The sequence below is a fragment of the Triturus cristatus genome, chromosome 5_2 (assembly GCF_964204655.1).
Source record: "Triturus cristatus chromosome 5_2, aTriCri1.1, whole genome shotgun sequence".
Taxonomy (NCBI): Eukaryota; Metazoa; Chordata; class Amphibia; order Caudata; family Salamandridae; genus Triturus; species Triturus cristatus.
Window position 1 is genome coordinate 668,743,708 of NC_140588.1, and position 14,986 is coordinate 668,758,693.

Here is a 14,986-nt window from a genome sequence, read left to right on the forward strand (position 1 = left end):
ATGCTCACAATCAGCCCCAGATAATGCAAACCTGGCATTGGTTGAAGGCCGCAACCCCCTGAACCAGTGTCGTCTAGTTTAAATCTGAGCTGCACTGCAAATGTTTGTGCAGCCCTGCAACTTTATATAACATGCCCTATAACGTTAATCCATATGTGCCAGATGTGTCCCCAATCTTATATCAGTGCGGGCCCGCTTAGTAGCAACCTGACATGTGTTCCTTTGAGAGAGTCAAGTACATAACTCCTACTGTATGTCAGTGGCATATATCCCATCGACAGTAGGTCTATTAAATCATTCAAAAACGTGTAGCTTACCTATGTTTACTATTTTATCCATTAATTTAGGCAACTATCCATACAAGTGTTTACTATATGAAAAATGTTTTTAAATAATATGAATTGTAAGTTCTTTATCTAGTTAGCCAAACTGCCTCTGCAACACGTTTATCCTTCTTTTGCTTTGATTCCACCCAATATAGCAACTGCGCCCGCTCCAAGAGTCCATTATTTCTTATCACACCATGGATGCACCTGTGCCATGTGCATCGCTGCATAATGTCCCAGTAATAGCTTGCGGATTTGTGGTTGTATTGACTCAAGCTCCCTACAGTTGTGCACATGAACGTGTTTCACTATTTGTGTGCCTGATTTTGATGCTGTAATTAATTACACCTCAATCTCTGTGTCTTTCTTTGGCCATCAGAGCAGTTATCAGATGCTTGGTCCTTGACTGCAGAAGGAGTCATGTCCCTACTTTCCCCTGTGTTTGCTGTCATTGAATCGCAGCAGCTAAACTTTCATCCCTGATTAAGCTGCTTCCTTTTCCCTTCTGGACTAATCAAATTATATTGTACACATTTTTCGAGTTTACCAGTCCTTATCTTGATGTTTCCGTTGCAAGCAAGACCAGACAAAGTACACTTGCATAACATTGGTGACTTTGGCTTATTTTATTTTACTAGAAAAAAATCAATATTGTGTTTGCAGGGGCGAGGTTTTCTGTATCTAAACCGCTTGACTGTGATTTATAAAGGGAAAGGAGCGCCGTATAAGAGAAGATTGTTAAAAAGGGGATTCTGAAGGACGAGTGAAAATTGCGTGCAAAGCAGGGCAGTGGTAAAATGGGCGAATTGAATTTGAAAAATGTTTGTCTATATATAGGTATGCAACATTTAGTGCTTGTCGTGCAAGTTTATTTTCATATATGTTGAGTCGAAACACGGATAACTTGCCCAATAAAATCAAGCTCTGTGCCCATCCATTTTTTATGGTTTGGGCTGTGCATGAGCAGTGCATTTCAAGAGTGTACATTAACCTGGTGTTTCTGAGGGGGTTTTCGTTGTGGTGTAAACGTATATGGAGCTGCTTTTCATCCGGGCAGTGGTTGGCTTGAGGCTATATTATGCTGGTCATGCTAAATGGCCGAGCTATTTAATGCACTGGCAACAAAATACGATTAGGAAAGCTATCTTCTAAGACAGGCTGGGGCCCTTCCTGACACTTCTCACCAACGATCAATGCCGAGGCATGATTTGTAATTCTTATTAGAGAGTATTCTGACAGCTCTGGTGGAGACGAACTTTGTCAAAGGCAGGAAGGTGTTTGGTCATAATTTACGGGTCTATTTCAGAACTCACATTTTTAGTTATTAGGAATAATATTGATGTTTACATTGACAAACTGAAGATAATAAATCATCATTAACATACATTATTAGAATTATTAAATATTATTGGTACCAAGAAATAGCTTTTCTTCCTGTAAAGTTATGTTTAAGTAGTATGTAGATAATGCACGTCTTTATTGATTAAATATTAAGTACAGGTGTTGCTCTTGTCGTGTTGCGTGCGCTAGTGCGTTTATTGTGCATTATTTCTTTTTAGATTGACTCTCCTTTAGTTTGAGGATCAGATCAAGAGCTTGTCTGCAGCGTTGCTCTTTCTCATACTCTCTGACACTGGCAGCATTTATAGTGTCTCCAAAGGGCCACCCACCTCATGATCGCGGTGCTGATTTCAGTCACCGCCCTCCCACCTTTGTTATATTGCCTTCCGCTGCATGACTGCTCAATCACTCAGTGCCACCAGACTGAGCTGCTGCAATACATTACACCCACAATAAACTGCTGTCTGATGTAGCAGGTATCAGTTTAGCACTGGCACCACTCCAGTATTGTGCCCACTCGGTGTTATGTCTCTTTCAAACTAATGCTTTAAAGGAATCTTTAATATAACTTCACGTTCAAATAGTTTCTTTTGGCACTGATTTGTACACGTGGACCATGCAGATCTGGAACGAGTGGCACCTAAATGACGGGCTGCACATTAGCACAAGTTCACCAAATGCATACCGGGCTTAACAATTCACATCTATTTGAACTATGCATTGCCTGTTTTCTTTATATTAACCATCACTATTCAGTAAACCATTGAAATATCACACAAGAGGTATGTTATTTATCAGAATCTGTAACAGCTACAAATGACTGCACCGTGTGTTAAGTAAGATATGGTATGTTATTTTATCTTCTTTGATATTGGTGTTGGAAGTGTGACAACTTGCCACGGTGACTGTCAGGAGTGATTACGAGTAGTGTGGTTGGAGAGGTGTATGGTTGTATTTTGACCTATGGTGGAAGAGTTGGGTTAGGAGCAAGAGGTCCTATCGAAAATCCTGGATTTGTTTTTGTGAACCTGTTTCTGGTGAGATACATGCAAGTGTTTGTGTAGTTATGTGTGTCAGAGACATGAATGCTGCCCCTTTTTTTCTACATACTTGATTGAGAAGTTAGGAAATTCATGGACAACTCAGTGGGAGCAATCTGAAGCAGAGAAGTGGTTGCCCAGGCAATTGCATGAAGTATGCCCAGAAGAAGTGAAAAGTGAACACTAGGAAAATCATAGACTCCTCAGTAGAGGGTCTTTGGGATCCACCCAGAAATGGCGACATTTAACCTAAAGAGTTCCGTAAAATTATCTGTAAAGGATCTATGGGGTCTAACCAGAAACCCAGAAGGTGTAACCCATGAATTTCAACAGACACCTCAGTAGAGGATCTTGGGGTTCACCCAAACGAGGGGAAGGCGTAACCCAGAATACTCTAAACAAACCTCAGTAAAAGGCAAAGATGGCACACCCACTAGTTATGGTGGGATTCAGAGGGTGAATAGGTGTCCATAAAACATGTCGGAGCAGAGTGCTTAAGTTAGAGGAAGTGGCAGAAGGGGATTTTTAATGAAGGTGAGAGGAGTGATGGGCTGGCCTTGGGTATGAGATACTACACATACCCTAATTGCCCAATGATTTGCCTCTGGAAATACTCTTCTCTCTGTACCTGAATGACTGAACTCCCTGGGAGGAAAGGTATTGTGAACCAGATGGAAGGTCCAAGTAACCCAGGACAGGGGGATGGCAAGGTCCAGCTGGAGTCACTTGCCTAGATAATAATTAGCATTTTAAAAAGACCACAGAGAAAGGGCCAAGGGCAGCAGGAAGGTAATTGTGATTTGAGACAAGGCTTACATCTGCCCAGATGTTGGACCACATCTATCTTGGAGGCAAAACCAATTCAAACAAAATTAAGGAGAGTAATTTACACTTGTTTAATTTACACTTGTTTAACCTCTCGCTGCCACATAAGACACAAGCAGGTAATTTACAGAAACCAGATAAAATCACATCAAACGCATAGGATTTTGAGGCAGGATACCTAAACCTAGGTTTCGCTAGTGATGCCTTCAGGAATACATTGTGGGTTTAGACAGAGGGAGAATATTATGCAGCATTTATTTTTTTATAATGTATTGAGCGAATATACTACATACTAAATATGTGTATGCATTGTTTACACTATTTGTTGTTTTGACCATATAGAAAGATGCTTTTTCTGTGCTCGATTTGATTGAAAATCATCCCAATGTGCAATGTCTATCAATTCTGGACCCCAAAAAAACAGTGATCTAGTTTTAGAATGTGTTAATATGGAGATATATGCATACAAAGCTCTATGATCTAAATTTGAGTACTGTGCAATAGAATTTCATCAAAATACTTAAGCAGCGTACATTTTCAGAAGTAAAATATTGTTCAACACTGCATAGTACAAATAAGGCAGCTTCAGGAAAGTAAAGATATGGAAGGAAGCAGAAAGAGGAGGAAGAAAAGTTGACATCGGCATGAGATCATCCTCGACCTTTGATGGTCCAGTTAGTCTTGAAGCAAGAAACACAAAACCTGATTGGAAGGTGGAGGCCAAAAATGGGATTCTATTTGAGCCTATGTTTCAAATGCCATGTTCTTTTACATGATTTGATCATTCAGTAGGAAGTACATTCTGATCCAGACATTGGAAAAGGTGGGAGTGTCAAAATAGGTCCTTTCAAATAAGTGGGATTTCACCCAGAAGTCAATCTGACTGCTATCATCATCAAAATAATTTTTGTCTTGAATAGTTTGAAGCTTACATACCATTTTAATCTGGATAAATTCTCGCTTACACTTATTATAGGTAACATTGCTGTAAAGGAGTTATGTTTTACTTGTTTTGTGGATTTGTAAGATAAGCACTACCAAGGAATTTTTGGTTCTGGTGTCTTGAGCTGCGTGGAGAGAGAAAATATATAAAAAGCACAAAAGCAAATAACTACTAGAAAAGGAGGCTGATATATGTGCCAGATTTTCCAAATCTTTTTATAGTCCTAAGGACCCAGTGCTTACTTGCGTCGACAGGCTCAAGCCACTATCTAGGTCAAACCAATGCCTATTTTGCCCAGGTAGTGATGGAAGGCTAATGATTAAGAAAAGGGGATGGGAGTTAGTGAGTGTAGCTTATATTTCTTGTATAACCTGACCATACCGGTCTTGATTCCGATTACTTTATGTTGTTGCTCTTCTTTCATTATGCCATCAGGATGCTTTGAGGCTATTTCAGGGCACCTGAAATACATTTAAAAAATATGCAAACCTCAAACAGTACAACAACGAAAAGGATAATGGCGGACGTTAGTAGAAAGGAGGGGTTGGGTCACAATGTTTCTGTTTCACAGGTTAGATACAGGAAGAAAACATCAGTGGATCTATGTGAAGATAGATCATGTCGAGAGACTTTTAAGGAAAGAGGCTTTATTAAGTTTGAGGACCGGATGTGGAAGACACATAGGGCAGATATAAATACTTTTCCTATTCCTATAAGTAAAGGACTTGCAGCAGACTCATTGGGAGAATCGCTGGAGAGGCAATCTTATTGATTTTGTATCAGAGTGTTGACCATGCACTAAGTTAGACAGCTCACACTGGAGCTATACCATCGTCAATTTACTGACAGGTTAAGAGGGTCCAAACAAATGTGTATTAAGATGAGAAAATAACGTGTAAAGTGAGATCCACAAGAAATTGTGGAGTAACACGTGTGTAGTGTATATTGCAACTCTATCTAGATTTTCTCTGGATATATTCATTTGCTTTGAATGTTTTCTGGGTGTCAATACATTTGTGTGAAAATGGATTCTGTGAAACCTCAGAAGTCTGTTTGAAATGCATATGGGGCAGAGATTGCATAGGGGCCAACTTGGTAGTCCAGATCTACTGGTCAGAGGTTTTAGGTAGGTTTAAGGGAATCATTGACTGTTAGACCTGGCATCCGTGGCTTGGTTTCCCACTTACCCTTTACCTTCAAACCTCCTAGTTTGCTGACTTTATTTTTGTTGGCTTTAGCTCTGCACACTTTACCACTGCTAAACAGTGCTAAAGTGCTTGTGCTCTCGTCTTTAAACATGCCAGAATTGGCGTATACCCAATTGGCATATTTAATTGACTTGTAAGTCCCTAGTAAAGTGGTACTAAGTGTACCCAGGGGCAGTAAATTAAATGCTACAAGTAGGCCTGCAGCACTGATTGTGCCACCCACTTGAGTAGCCCTTAAAACATTTCTAAGGCCTGCCACTGCAGCCTGTATGTGCAGTTGTTAACTTCCATTTCGACCTGGCAAAATAAACCTTTTGCCAGGCCCAAACCTTCCATTTTAATACATGTAAGTCACCCCTAGGGTAGGCCCTGGACGGACAGCCCAGAGGACAGGGTGCAATGTACTTAAAAAGTGGAACATGTACTTTTTAGTTTCACTTGTCCTGGTTGTGAAACACTCTTACATTTGTTTTTCATTACTGCAAGGCCTACCTCTCCCATAGGATAACATTGGAGCTGTAACTCCCAAATGTTTGGTGTCTTTGGAATTGTAATGACAAATCCTCTCTTATGGTTGAGTTGGATTTTAAATTATAACTTTAAAAATGCCACTTTTAGAAAGTTGGCATTCGCCTGCCTTAGCCCTAGTGCCTGTAGCCTGTCTCTGGGTCACATGACTGGGTGAAGCTAATAGTTGGGATTTATGTATTCCTCCTAGACAATCACACACAATAGAGGGTGTAGGTGTGCCTGGCTGGGCCATCACTAGCATGATGGGAGGGCGGAGCCAGGCACAGCGCTACTTGTACTTGAATAGGCATTGTCATGCCTCCAAACAAAGGGTTGCATACCCACTATAGGTAGTCTGGAGCCAAGGCACGAGAGGCAGGAAATGTGTGTACTTGAAAGAGAAAGCTCTAGAAGCTTCATTCCACTTCAAAGATGCACCAGGTATAAATATGTTTACCTAGGGTAAAAAAGGAGTGGATTGGAGGATGCTCCATTTGCTTTCTGGTAGCCAGTCTCTGGAATGCCCTGCCTCTTCCAATTAGACAGGATTCTTCAGAGTTACTGTTCTGCAAAACGTTGGACCAACCTAAAGGTCCAGGTGTCATTTACTGCTACCATATTGGGCTTCTGGGTCATGTTACCTAGCACGGGACACTTCGGTGCGAAGTAGCCATACGCTCTACAAGTGACTGTATTATTATTATCATTATTAGACACCAACTTTTCAGTACAATTCTGGACCTATGGAGACTCTGGCAGGAAGAAGGACTGCCTTGCTTCTGAAAGGACTGCTGGACTGCAGCCATGCTGGATTACTGCCCTCCTGTCGGAGTCAGAGGATTTGGGCCTGCACTTGAGCCCAGGAATCCCAGCGTAACTCCAAAGACTTGTCTAACATAACAGGCCCACAGCCTCCTAAACCAGCACCTAGATCCACCTGGAGCAAGCCCCTGAGCCCCATTTGATGCCCCTGAGGTTGTGGACCCTTTGTGTGGCCTCAGAGAGGCTGGATTGAAGTTTTTGGGCTCCTCGCATCTGCAAAAAGACCCATTGGCATCAAAACTTGAACACTCGCACAGCCTGCCAACTCGACTTTCTCTAAACCTGACACTTCGTTACAGCATCGACCACTCATGGGGAGCACCACCACGAAGCTCCGGCAGGCACCTCACAATGACATCAAGAACTTTGCATTACAGTGATGACCATCTGCGATGCCATGCCTGCTCTTCGTGCTACATTGATGACCGTCTGCAACGCTTTTCGGCAGGCCCTCCCCCGTGAATGGGACTCTTTGTGCTGTACTGAAAGGGTAACTTTTCAACTGGAGTAACCTGGTCCCTGTATCCAACCCACGCTCCATCACAGTTGGCCTGAACTTGTGACTTTCTCCTGGTCTCGCACAGCTAGATAGATGCGTGTGAGGATAAAGTAGACTGTTCCAAGGAAATATGGGACTTCAAATAATTCCAGACGATAAAGAGAAATTGTTTGGAATATATTGGGGGGGGGCATGTTTTAGATACAGTAAAGGACAAGAAGAAGACAGGATGAGGGGGAGACTAGGATGATAGCCACCTCTATGGGCCATATCTCATAAAATGTTTTGGGCACATGCTGTTTTATTTTCTTGGTGGGATCGGCTATGTCATGTAGATTGAGTCAGTTGCAATTGCTGTTGGCGGTTCATAAAATGTTGGTAGTAATTTGCACAATACTTGGTGTCAACAAAAATATTCAGTCGCATAATTATTGTTTCATTGCTGCTAATGGAGTTTTCCCCAAAAACATTTCACACAGCAAATTTAAATACCATCTGTAAGCTTTACAATTTACAAATTCAAGTATGCAAAACAGAAAACGTTTTGGGGGAAATGGACACAATCTCCTTAACAATTGAATATCACTGACACACATTTATTTAAATGATATGGTCACAAATGTTTAAAAATACTCTTTTCATTTGTTTAAAACTGTTTCAGCCACATGTGACTGTTCAGAGTAAATTATGAACTAGTGGCTAGAATATACTAGTGTGCTGAGATAAATGATTTATCCACATTCAGTATCCTAGACACATTTGGGTTTTAAAGATAATACATTTTATTTTTAAATGTGTAACTAATGCTGCATCTATAAAGCTGTATATGTTAACAGGTTAAATATAATTAACAAATTGCAAAAACAGGCTGTGCTACTAATTTACACATTGTTTTATATATTCATAATTCTTTACACAGATTAATTTGGATTATATATTTCTTTATTGCAGCCTACTGCCTCAGCTGCTTCTACTGCAGTTGGATTATCACCTGCTCCTCCTCCACCACCTCCTCCGCCACCTCCTCCAGGTGGTGCAATCCCTCCTCCACCACCACCTCCACCATTACCAGGTGGAGTTCCACCTCCTCCTCCTCCACCACCGCTCTTTGGTGCACCTCCGCCACCACCACCAATGTTTGGTAATCTGCGTGGTCCACCAGTTCCAGCAGCACCATCTTTGCCTTATGGAATGAAGCCAAAGAAAATGTACAAACCAGATGTTACTATGAAGAGGATAAACTGGTCAAAGGTAAGACAGTCTTCAATATCAAGATGAACATGACAGGTACCATATTGATCAGCCAAGCAATTAAGTTTGTCATTTCCTAGACATAATAGTAAACCACAATCATCAGCCCCATCTTTTATCAGAGTCTTTAGCAAAAGGTGTTTTCACGCACTGTATATAAATAGTGGCTTTTGAGCTTTTTTAGTGTAACCTTTAGCCAAAATCAAATGTTCTCAAGTTTGAGTCATTGCTGACCTCCTTCAAAGTTCATTTGGATATTTCCTGGAAAGAGAAACTAAAATAATATTTTTCTTTCTTCCTGCATTCCTCCCTGTTTTTGGCTAGTCTTTCTGTTTAAGATGTTAGGTGAGTGTAGTGCACCATCTGCCCATCCACAACACTGAATATAATTAAATGGGAGCAATGGGGTTGTTGCAGCAGAAACTTTATTTTTCTTTTCTCTTTTCTGGGCCCAACAATAACTTCACAACTGAGTCACTTTACTCATTTTTTATACCTCACCACACAGGCATTTGTCCTCCGATGGACCTTGCTTCGTCGCAGTGAGGTGTGAGAAATCAGGGTGCTGAACTTTTGGCCACCCAATGAGGACCAATAATTAGTAGTCAACTCACAAATCAGTGATCAAGTTTAAGGACATTACTCTCAGACTATGACTCTCTCTATCATGCATTAGAAATGAGATAATTATAAGCACAGTTTCTATGGAAAGAACTTTAAGACACAATAAAGACTCAAACAAATCGTAGATCATTTGGTTATTGTGCTAAAGATCCAAAATCAATGAATCTGGGCAATATGTTAAGCAGTTTAGTCATGAATCTTACAGCTCATAGTAGAAGACCATACATTTAATTCAAGTAAATCTATTGCTTAATACAAAAATCCATAAAGAGAATGGTTCAGATTAAGGTTTCCTACCACCAACAAAGGTGAGAGGATGGTTGAAAAGAGTTCAGTTAGCTTGGTGAAAGAATTCAGATTAGAGTCCACTAAGGAAACGTCCACGGGCAAGGGGAATAGAGCTATAATCAGGAAAGTCCAATTCTGGTCTCTCATCAGAAATCTTCAAATCGGCCAGCAGGCAAGTTCATCAGCAAAGGGAAACAAGTAAGGTCCATGGAAAGTCTGATGCACAGGGTCAAGACTGATTTGCATATGGCTGGGTTCAAACTGGAATGGCATGGTGAGCAAAACAACGATGGATTTAGGCCCAGATCTCTGTACTGGGGTGAATGTATGACATTGTTCTGCATTCTGTCCATTAACTGTTGTTTTTGCATTTGTCACCCCGAGTGGGACTGGTATGCCCAGCCGTGGGTCCCGTGCTGTCCATGCCACTGGAATCAAGCTATCCTGGCTGAAGAGAGGTGAAACCCCGAAACCGGTCCTAGGATGCTTGTTTCCAGGGAGGACCTGGCTTGGCAGTTCGGGCTGGACTTTTCCCATGAGGCACAGTGTCAAGACTGATTTGCATATGGCTGGGTTCAAACTGGAATGGCATGGTGAGCAAAAAAAGGATTGATTTAGACCTAGATCTCTGTACTTGGGTGAATGTATGACATTGTTCTGCAATCTGTCCATCAACTGTTGTTTTTGCTATGGTGGGTCGGTAGGTAATTGAGAGAGAGATTCCATCCCTCCTCCTTGGAAAGTCAATTTTTTTGTCCCAAATCGGCCTTTCATGAAATCAGTTGTCACAATATAATGGTCTGAACATCAAATGACCATTCTTCTGCTCACCAGGTATAGAATTGATACTACAACATATTTTCCCATGTTGTTCATGAGAAACGACTGTCCAATGCGTCCTCACAGGTTAGTTGACAAAGAGCCTATTTACTTTGTTGCTCTTTATGTATTGAGGCGAGAGTTCATGTTCCCATGATTTCACTCACAAAGAAGTAGGAAGAAAGTTTCTTGTCCTTTTAGGAATGTAGTGTGAATATGTTAAAAAAGGCAACATTGTGAAAACGCAACAAGAGTACATCACATCTGGACATGAAATATTGCAGGCCTAAGGAAAAAGGCAATTAAATGCATTTAAAGTCAACACTTCATATCTAGTCAAATAAACCCATAATTAAATTCAAGCATAATGAAATAAATTAAGCATATCATATGGAGAAATAATAGTAACGTTGTCAGTGATTATTACACAGAAATGTCCAACTCTAAATATGGCCTTCCACTACAATTTTAAAAGTACCTACGTGCAAACTTTCTTAAAGATCATTATAATAAAAATCGTTTTAGGAAATCTAAAACTTTAATAATATCAAACATTTATGCTGAAAGTTTCAGTCAGATAAAATGTAACATGTTTTATTTGCACAAGTTTTTCATTTGCTATGGTCATTACAATGAAGGCAATAGAGATTAACATTGGCACAATCATGTGCAAGACTCATTTGTTACATAGGTATACTGCTTAATATTAATAATATTGTGTTATTTTGCATCATGGCAAGGTTTTCCATCAATAATCTTTAATAACGACTTTGTTATAAGTAGAAAATTATCAGTTAATAAACATGTTAAATTCATTATTCATTATTTCTACAAATCCTAGCTCAGTTTTACGATGCTGATACTTCAGCTTTTCTCGGTTTCAGTGTTATTTTTCTAGACATGTGCAAAGTGCACATTGGGGTATGGTTGTTATAATCAGTTTTTGTGTTATGTAAAGAATGAGCAGCTTTTACACTGCATTAGGATGTTAGTTTGTATCAGTAATGGTAAAATGCCATGGAGCAAGCCTCAGTGGAAAAAAATAAGGCAGCTCTTAGGATCAAAAGCAACATTTCTTTAAAAGATACCATTCAATTCAGTAAACCACAAAAAGAAGAAACAAAAGCATGCTGGTGCTGTGAAAGGGATTCTGTGCAGTCTAAAGCTTCTGTATGTATTAGATCCTCTAGAGAGTTCAGAACATGTTCCATCTGTTTGTCTTCAGTAGTTAATGGTATTTGTTATTGCTTTCAAATTGATAACTTTTATGATCGCAGAAAATATTTATGTTGGTTCACGATTTTACTTCTACGTTTTCACTCTTGAATCTGTAGCAATGACACATATAGAAACATTTTGGAGTGCTGCGTTGTGAATGTGCTATTAAGAGTGATACTGGATAATGGCGAATACACGCACTTTTCGCTAACGCTATACAGAATGTGCAGGAAGAAATTTAAAGAAATGCAAGTTGTTGCAGGAGAAGAGTTAGTACAGTAGATTGGCTTTGAACATGAGATTGAAAAGCCATTTCTTCTGCCTGTCAAGAAATGGCTTTAAACAGGATTGGACTGGAAAGCAAAATCAGCCTTGGCAAATGTTGCCAGGCCGGCCCCCACCTTACTGCCTGTAGCCAGCAAGTGCAGTATTTTTCCAGTGGGCTGTCCGGGTGTGGACAGCTTTGCTGCTGAGGACCAGTCAGGCACGTTCCTGCCTGTAGGTTCCTGCTTGCAGGAGACACAAACCAACCAATTAAAAAAAGTAGTTTTAAAGAATGCTTTAAAACCATTTGTTTTGAATTGTTTATTTATAAGTGCTTCAGGCATGAACTGGGTTAGGTGATCCCAAGAACAAAAACAGGCCCCCACCAGTATTGGAAGCGGATCCAACCCACACGTAAATCTCTGGGTAGCGCCAGTCCAGGCCTAGTTTTAAATGCAACAGTGAGAGTGCAATCAAGTTTTTTCACTTCTCCTTCGTATTTTCGAAATTGTGTCAACGAGAACCTCAAAAATTGCAGAAGCAGTGGGACAAACATTTGTTGATTTTTGTCAATTTAGTGCAAAACAATAAACTCCATTAAAGTGCATTCATTACATGTGTCTGTTTAGTTTCCTGAAATTTCATAAAACAAGTTATTTGAAATAAGTAGATACTCTGCCCCTATCATGTTCTAGTGAGCCTACATGCTTCCTGATCCTTTCACATGTTTGTGACCCTTGGTTCTCACATTCACCTGGAGCATTCAGTCAATAAATTATAAAGCAAATCATTGCATTACCCTTCAAATGGGAAAAGTAGAGAGACTTGAGTGAGTGAGTGAATGAGTGACTTTATTTTGGTGTATGTCCTGAAAAGTGCCACTGTGCAGATGCTCATTCTATAGCTAAGGCATCAACTTAGGTGTGCTGTATTCACTCAAAATTACTACCTCTGCCTGTGCTGGCAGTGTTTTATACCCTACATTGAAAGCTACCAGTGCTAAATTCTGTCTCTGTCTACAGTACTAATCCTCAAACAGTTCTGCATTTTTCTATTGGTTTAGCAAGGCATGCAGAATCTGTGAATGGGAGTATACATGGACAGGTAATCGATAGAGAGTGGTAGTGTAATTGGAAGGAAAAACATGTTACAGGGAAATATCCAACATTTCAATAATCTTAAGTCAAATTAAAAAATCTGAAGCTACTTTCTAGAACCAGCACTCATTTAAATTGCAGTTGTTTGGAGAAATGTCTATTCTTTAGGTTGGACTCTGTATTTTTTTTTTAAACTAACTTTATTGGTTTTACATAAGAAATTGCATCTAGTCATGCTACAATGTAGGCTCCCCTCAGGGAATTCACACTCAGTATTCAACATAACAAGAGTTCAACCCAAGCCCACCTTACATATGGTCATCCCTCCCACCCCCGTTTTGCCCCAACGGCTCTTAGCACAGTGCTTTGTCACGAACATAGATTAGAGTATCAGTAACTAGGGTGTTGTTAGGGATCCATAGGTAATCGTGCAGTCTCTGTATCAGTTCAGTAGGTCCAAAATCCCTGAGGTCTTCAGTCTTTAGGAGAGCAACCAATTGTCTCCATCAACCTGCTAAGGAGATCTCTCTGAAGCCTTTGAAAGCGAGGGCTCCAGGTTTGTCAGACTATCCGTCTGCATCTCCAAAGCTCTAGCCATGTCAAACGAGCTCCGTCCTTGGTGAGCTTCTTGGAGCAATACTGCTCCCTGATGGCCTGTCCATCTTTCCAACAGACTGTCAGTCTAGTACCCCCCTGTGTCTTGCAATTACGTGTTATTTCCCACTTAGCCAATATGAGGACTAGGTCCTGAAAATGGCACGTGGCTTTGGTTTTGGCAGTCTGAGGGAACAAATGTAATAAGCAATGTTGTAACGCCCTGAACGTCTCGGGATCGTTTAACAGACACGATAATGAGGACGCAACCACTTGTGAAGGGTTAGTTATTTTAATGAAGGCAAAAATAACACAAAGAAGAAACAAAAGTTATAGTCACTGGAATCCTCCAGGCTAAGTACGTTACCAGCCCACAGCACGGGTGGTCCTAACCGTCCTCTGCATATACGCCGGTCCCGGCGTATGCCAACAGAGGGCAGAAATGAAATGGCCGACAATACCAATCGGTAGGCTGTGAGGGGCACGAAGAGTGTTGGGGAGAATCGAGGAGTCAGGGAAACACCCAGCCGGGGTCTCTACCTGAAGGGAGCAGCCGCTCAACCTCTTCCTCAGACTGCACCGGGACGCGGAGTCACCTCCTGGTGATGCGTCACCGATACCCCAATCAAAACCAAGAAGACTGAACCGAGAGCAGCCGCTCGATCGATCCTGTGGACTTCCGAGTCTGTAACGCGGCAAACACCTCCTGGTGTGCGTTACAGCTGGCAGTCCCTGTATCTCTGGTCGGGCTGGGAGTTACGACTCCAACCAGCAAAAGCGCCACTGCGCTTTGACTCAGCCGAGTCAAAAAGCGAAGCTCAATGGTTGACCGGTAGAGCTTCCGGGTCCTTCACAGGTGACGATGGGGCAAGACACGGCCCAGGGAGTAACGACTCGACCCACCTCCGTTCTTGCCTTACTGGAGCTCCACTCCGGAACACTGCTCTTCACGAAGCAGGTACGTCGGTGTAAACACAATATCCGACAGCGTTGTACCTCCCGGTTCCTCCCTTTATAGGGCGTGTTTTCCTTTAGTTATGTAACAGCTCTCCTGTTTACATAAGGGCGTGCTTTCCTTGAGTTATGTAACAGCTCTCCTGTTTACATAAGGGCGTGTTTTCCTTGAGTTATGTAACAGCTCTCCTGTTTACATAAGGGCGTGTTTTCCTTGAGTTATGTAACAGCTCTCCTGTTTACATAAGGGCGTGTTTTCCTCCCCTCGCATGACAGGAATTCTTGACAGTACATCCTCCCTCTCAGCGGCTCCCCACGGGTCCAGCGCAGGCAGGAAAACGCCGATGGAACAAGGAGACCAAG

General features: G+C 41.3%; 1 protein-coding gene across 4 annotated transcripts in view; it reads left to right on the top strand.

The window, feature by feature from the left end:
- DIAPH2 (diaphanous related formin 2) overlaps nucleotides 1–14,986 on the top strand; it is a 3,515,124-nt gene that overhangs the window by 1,290,011 nt on the left and 2,210,127 nt on the right. For all 4 annotated transcript variants that reach the window (XM_085607750.1, XM_085607751.1, XM_085607752.1 and 1 more), the window contains one exon: nucleotides 8,466–8,765. In XM_085607750.1, coding sequence (XP_085463876.1) covers nucleotides 8,466–8,765 — 300 coding nt within the window. The remainder of the gene's footprint in view (nucleotides 1–8,465; nucleotides 8,766–14,986) is intronic.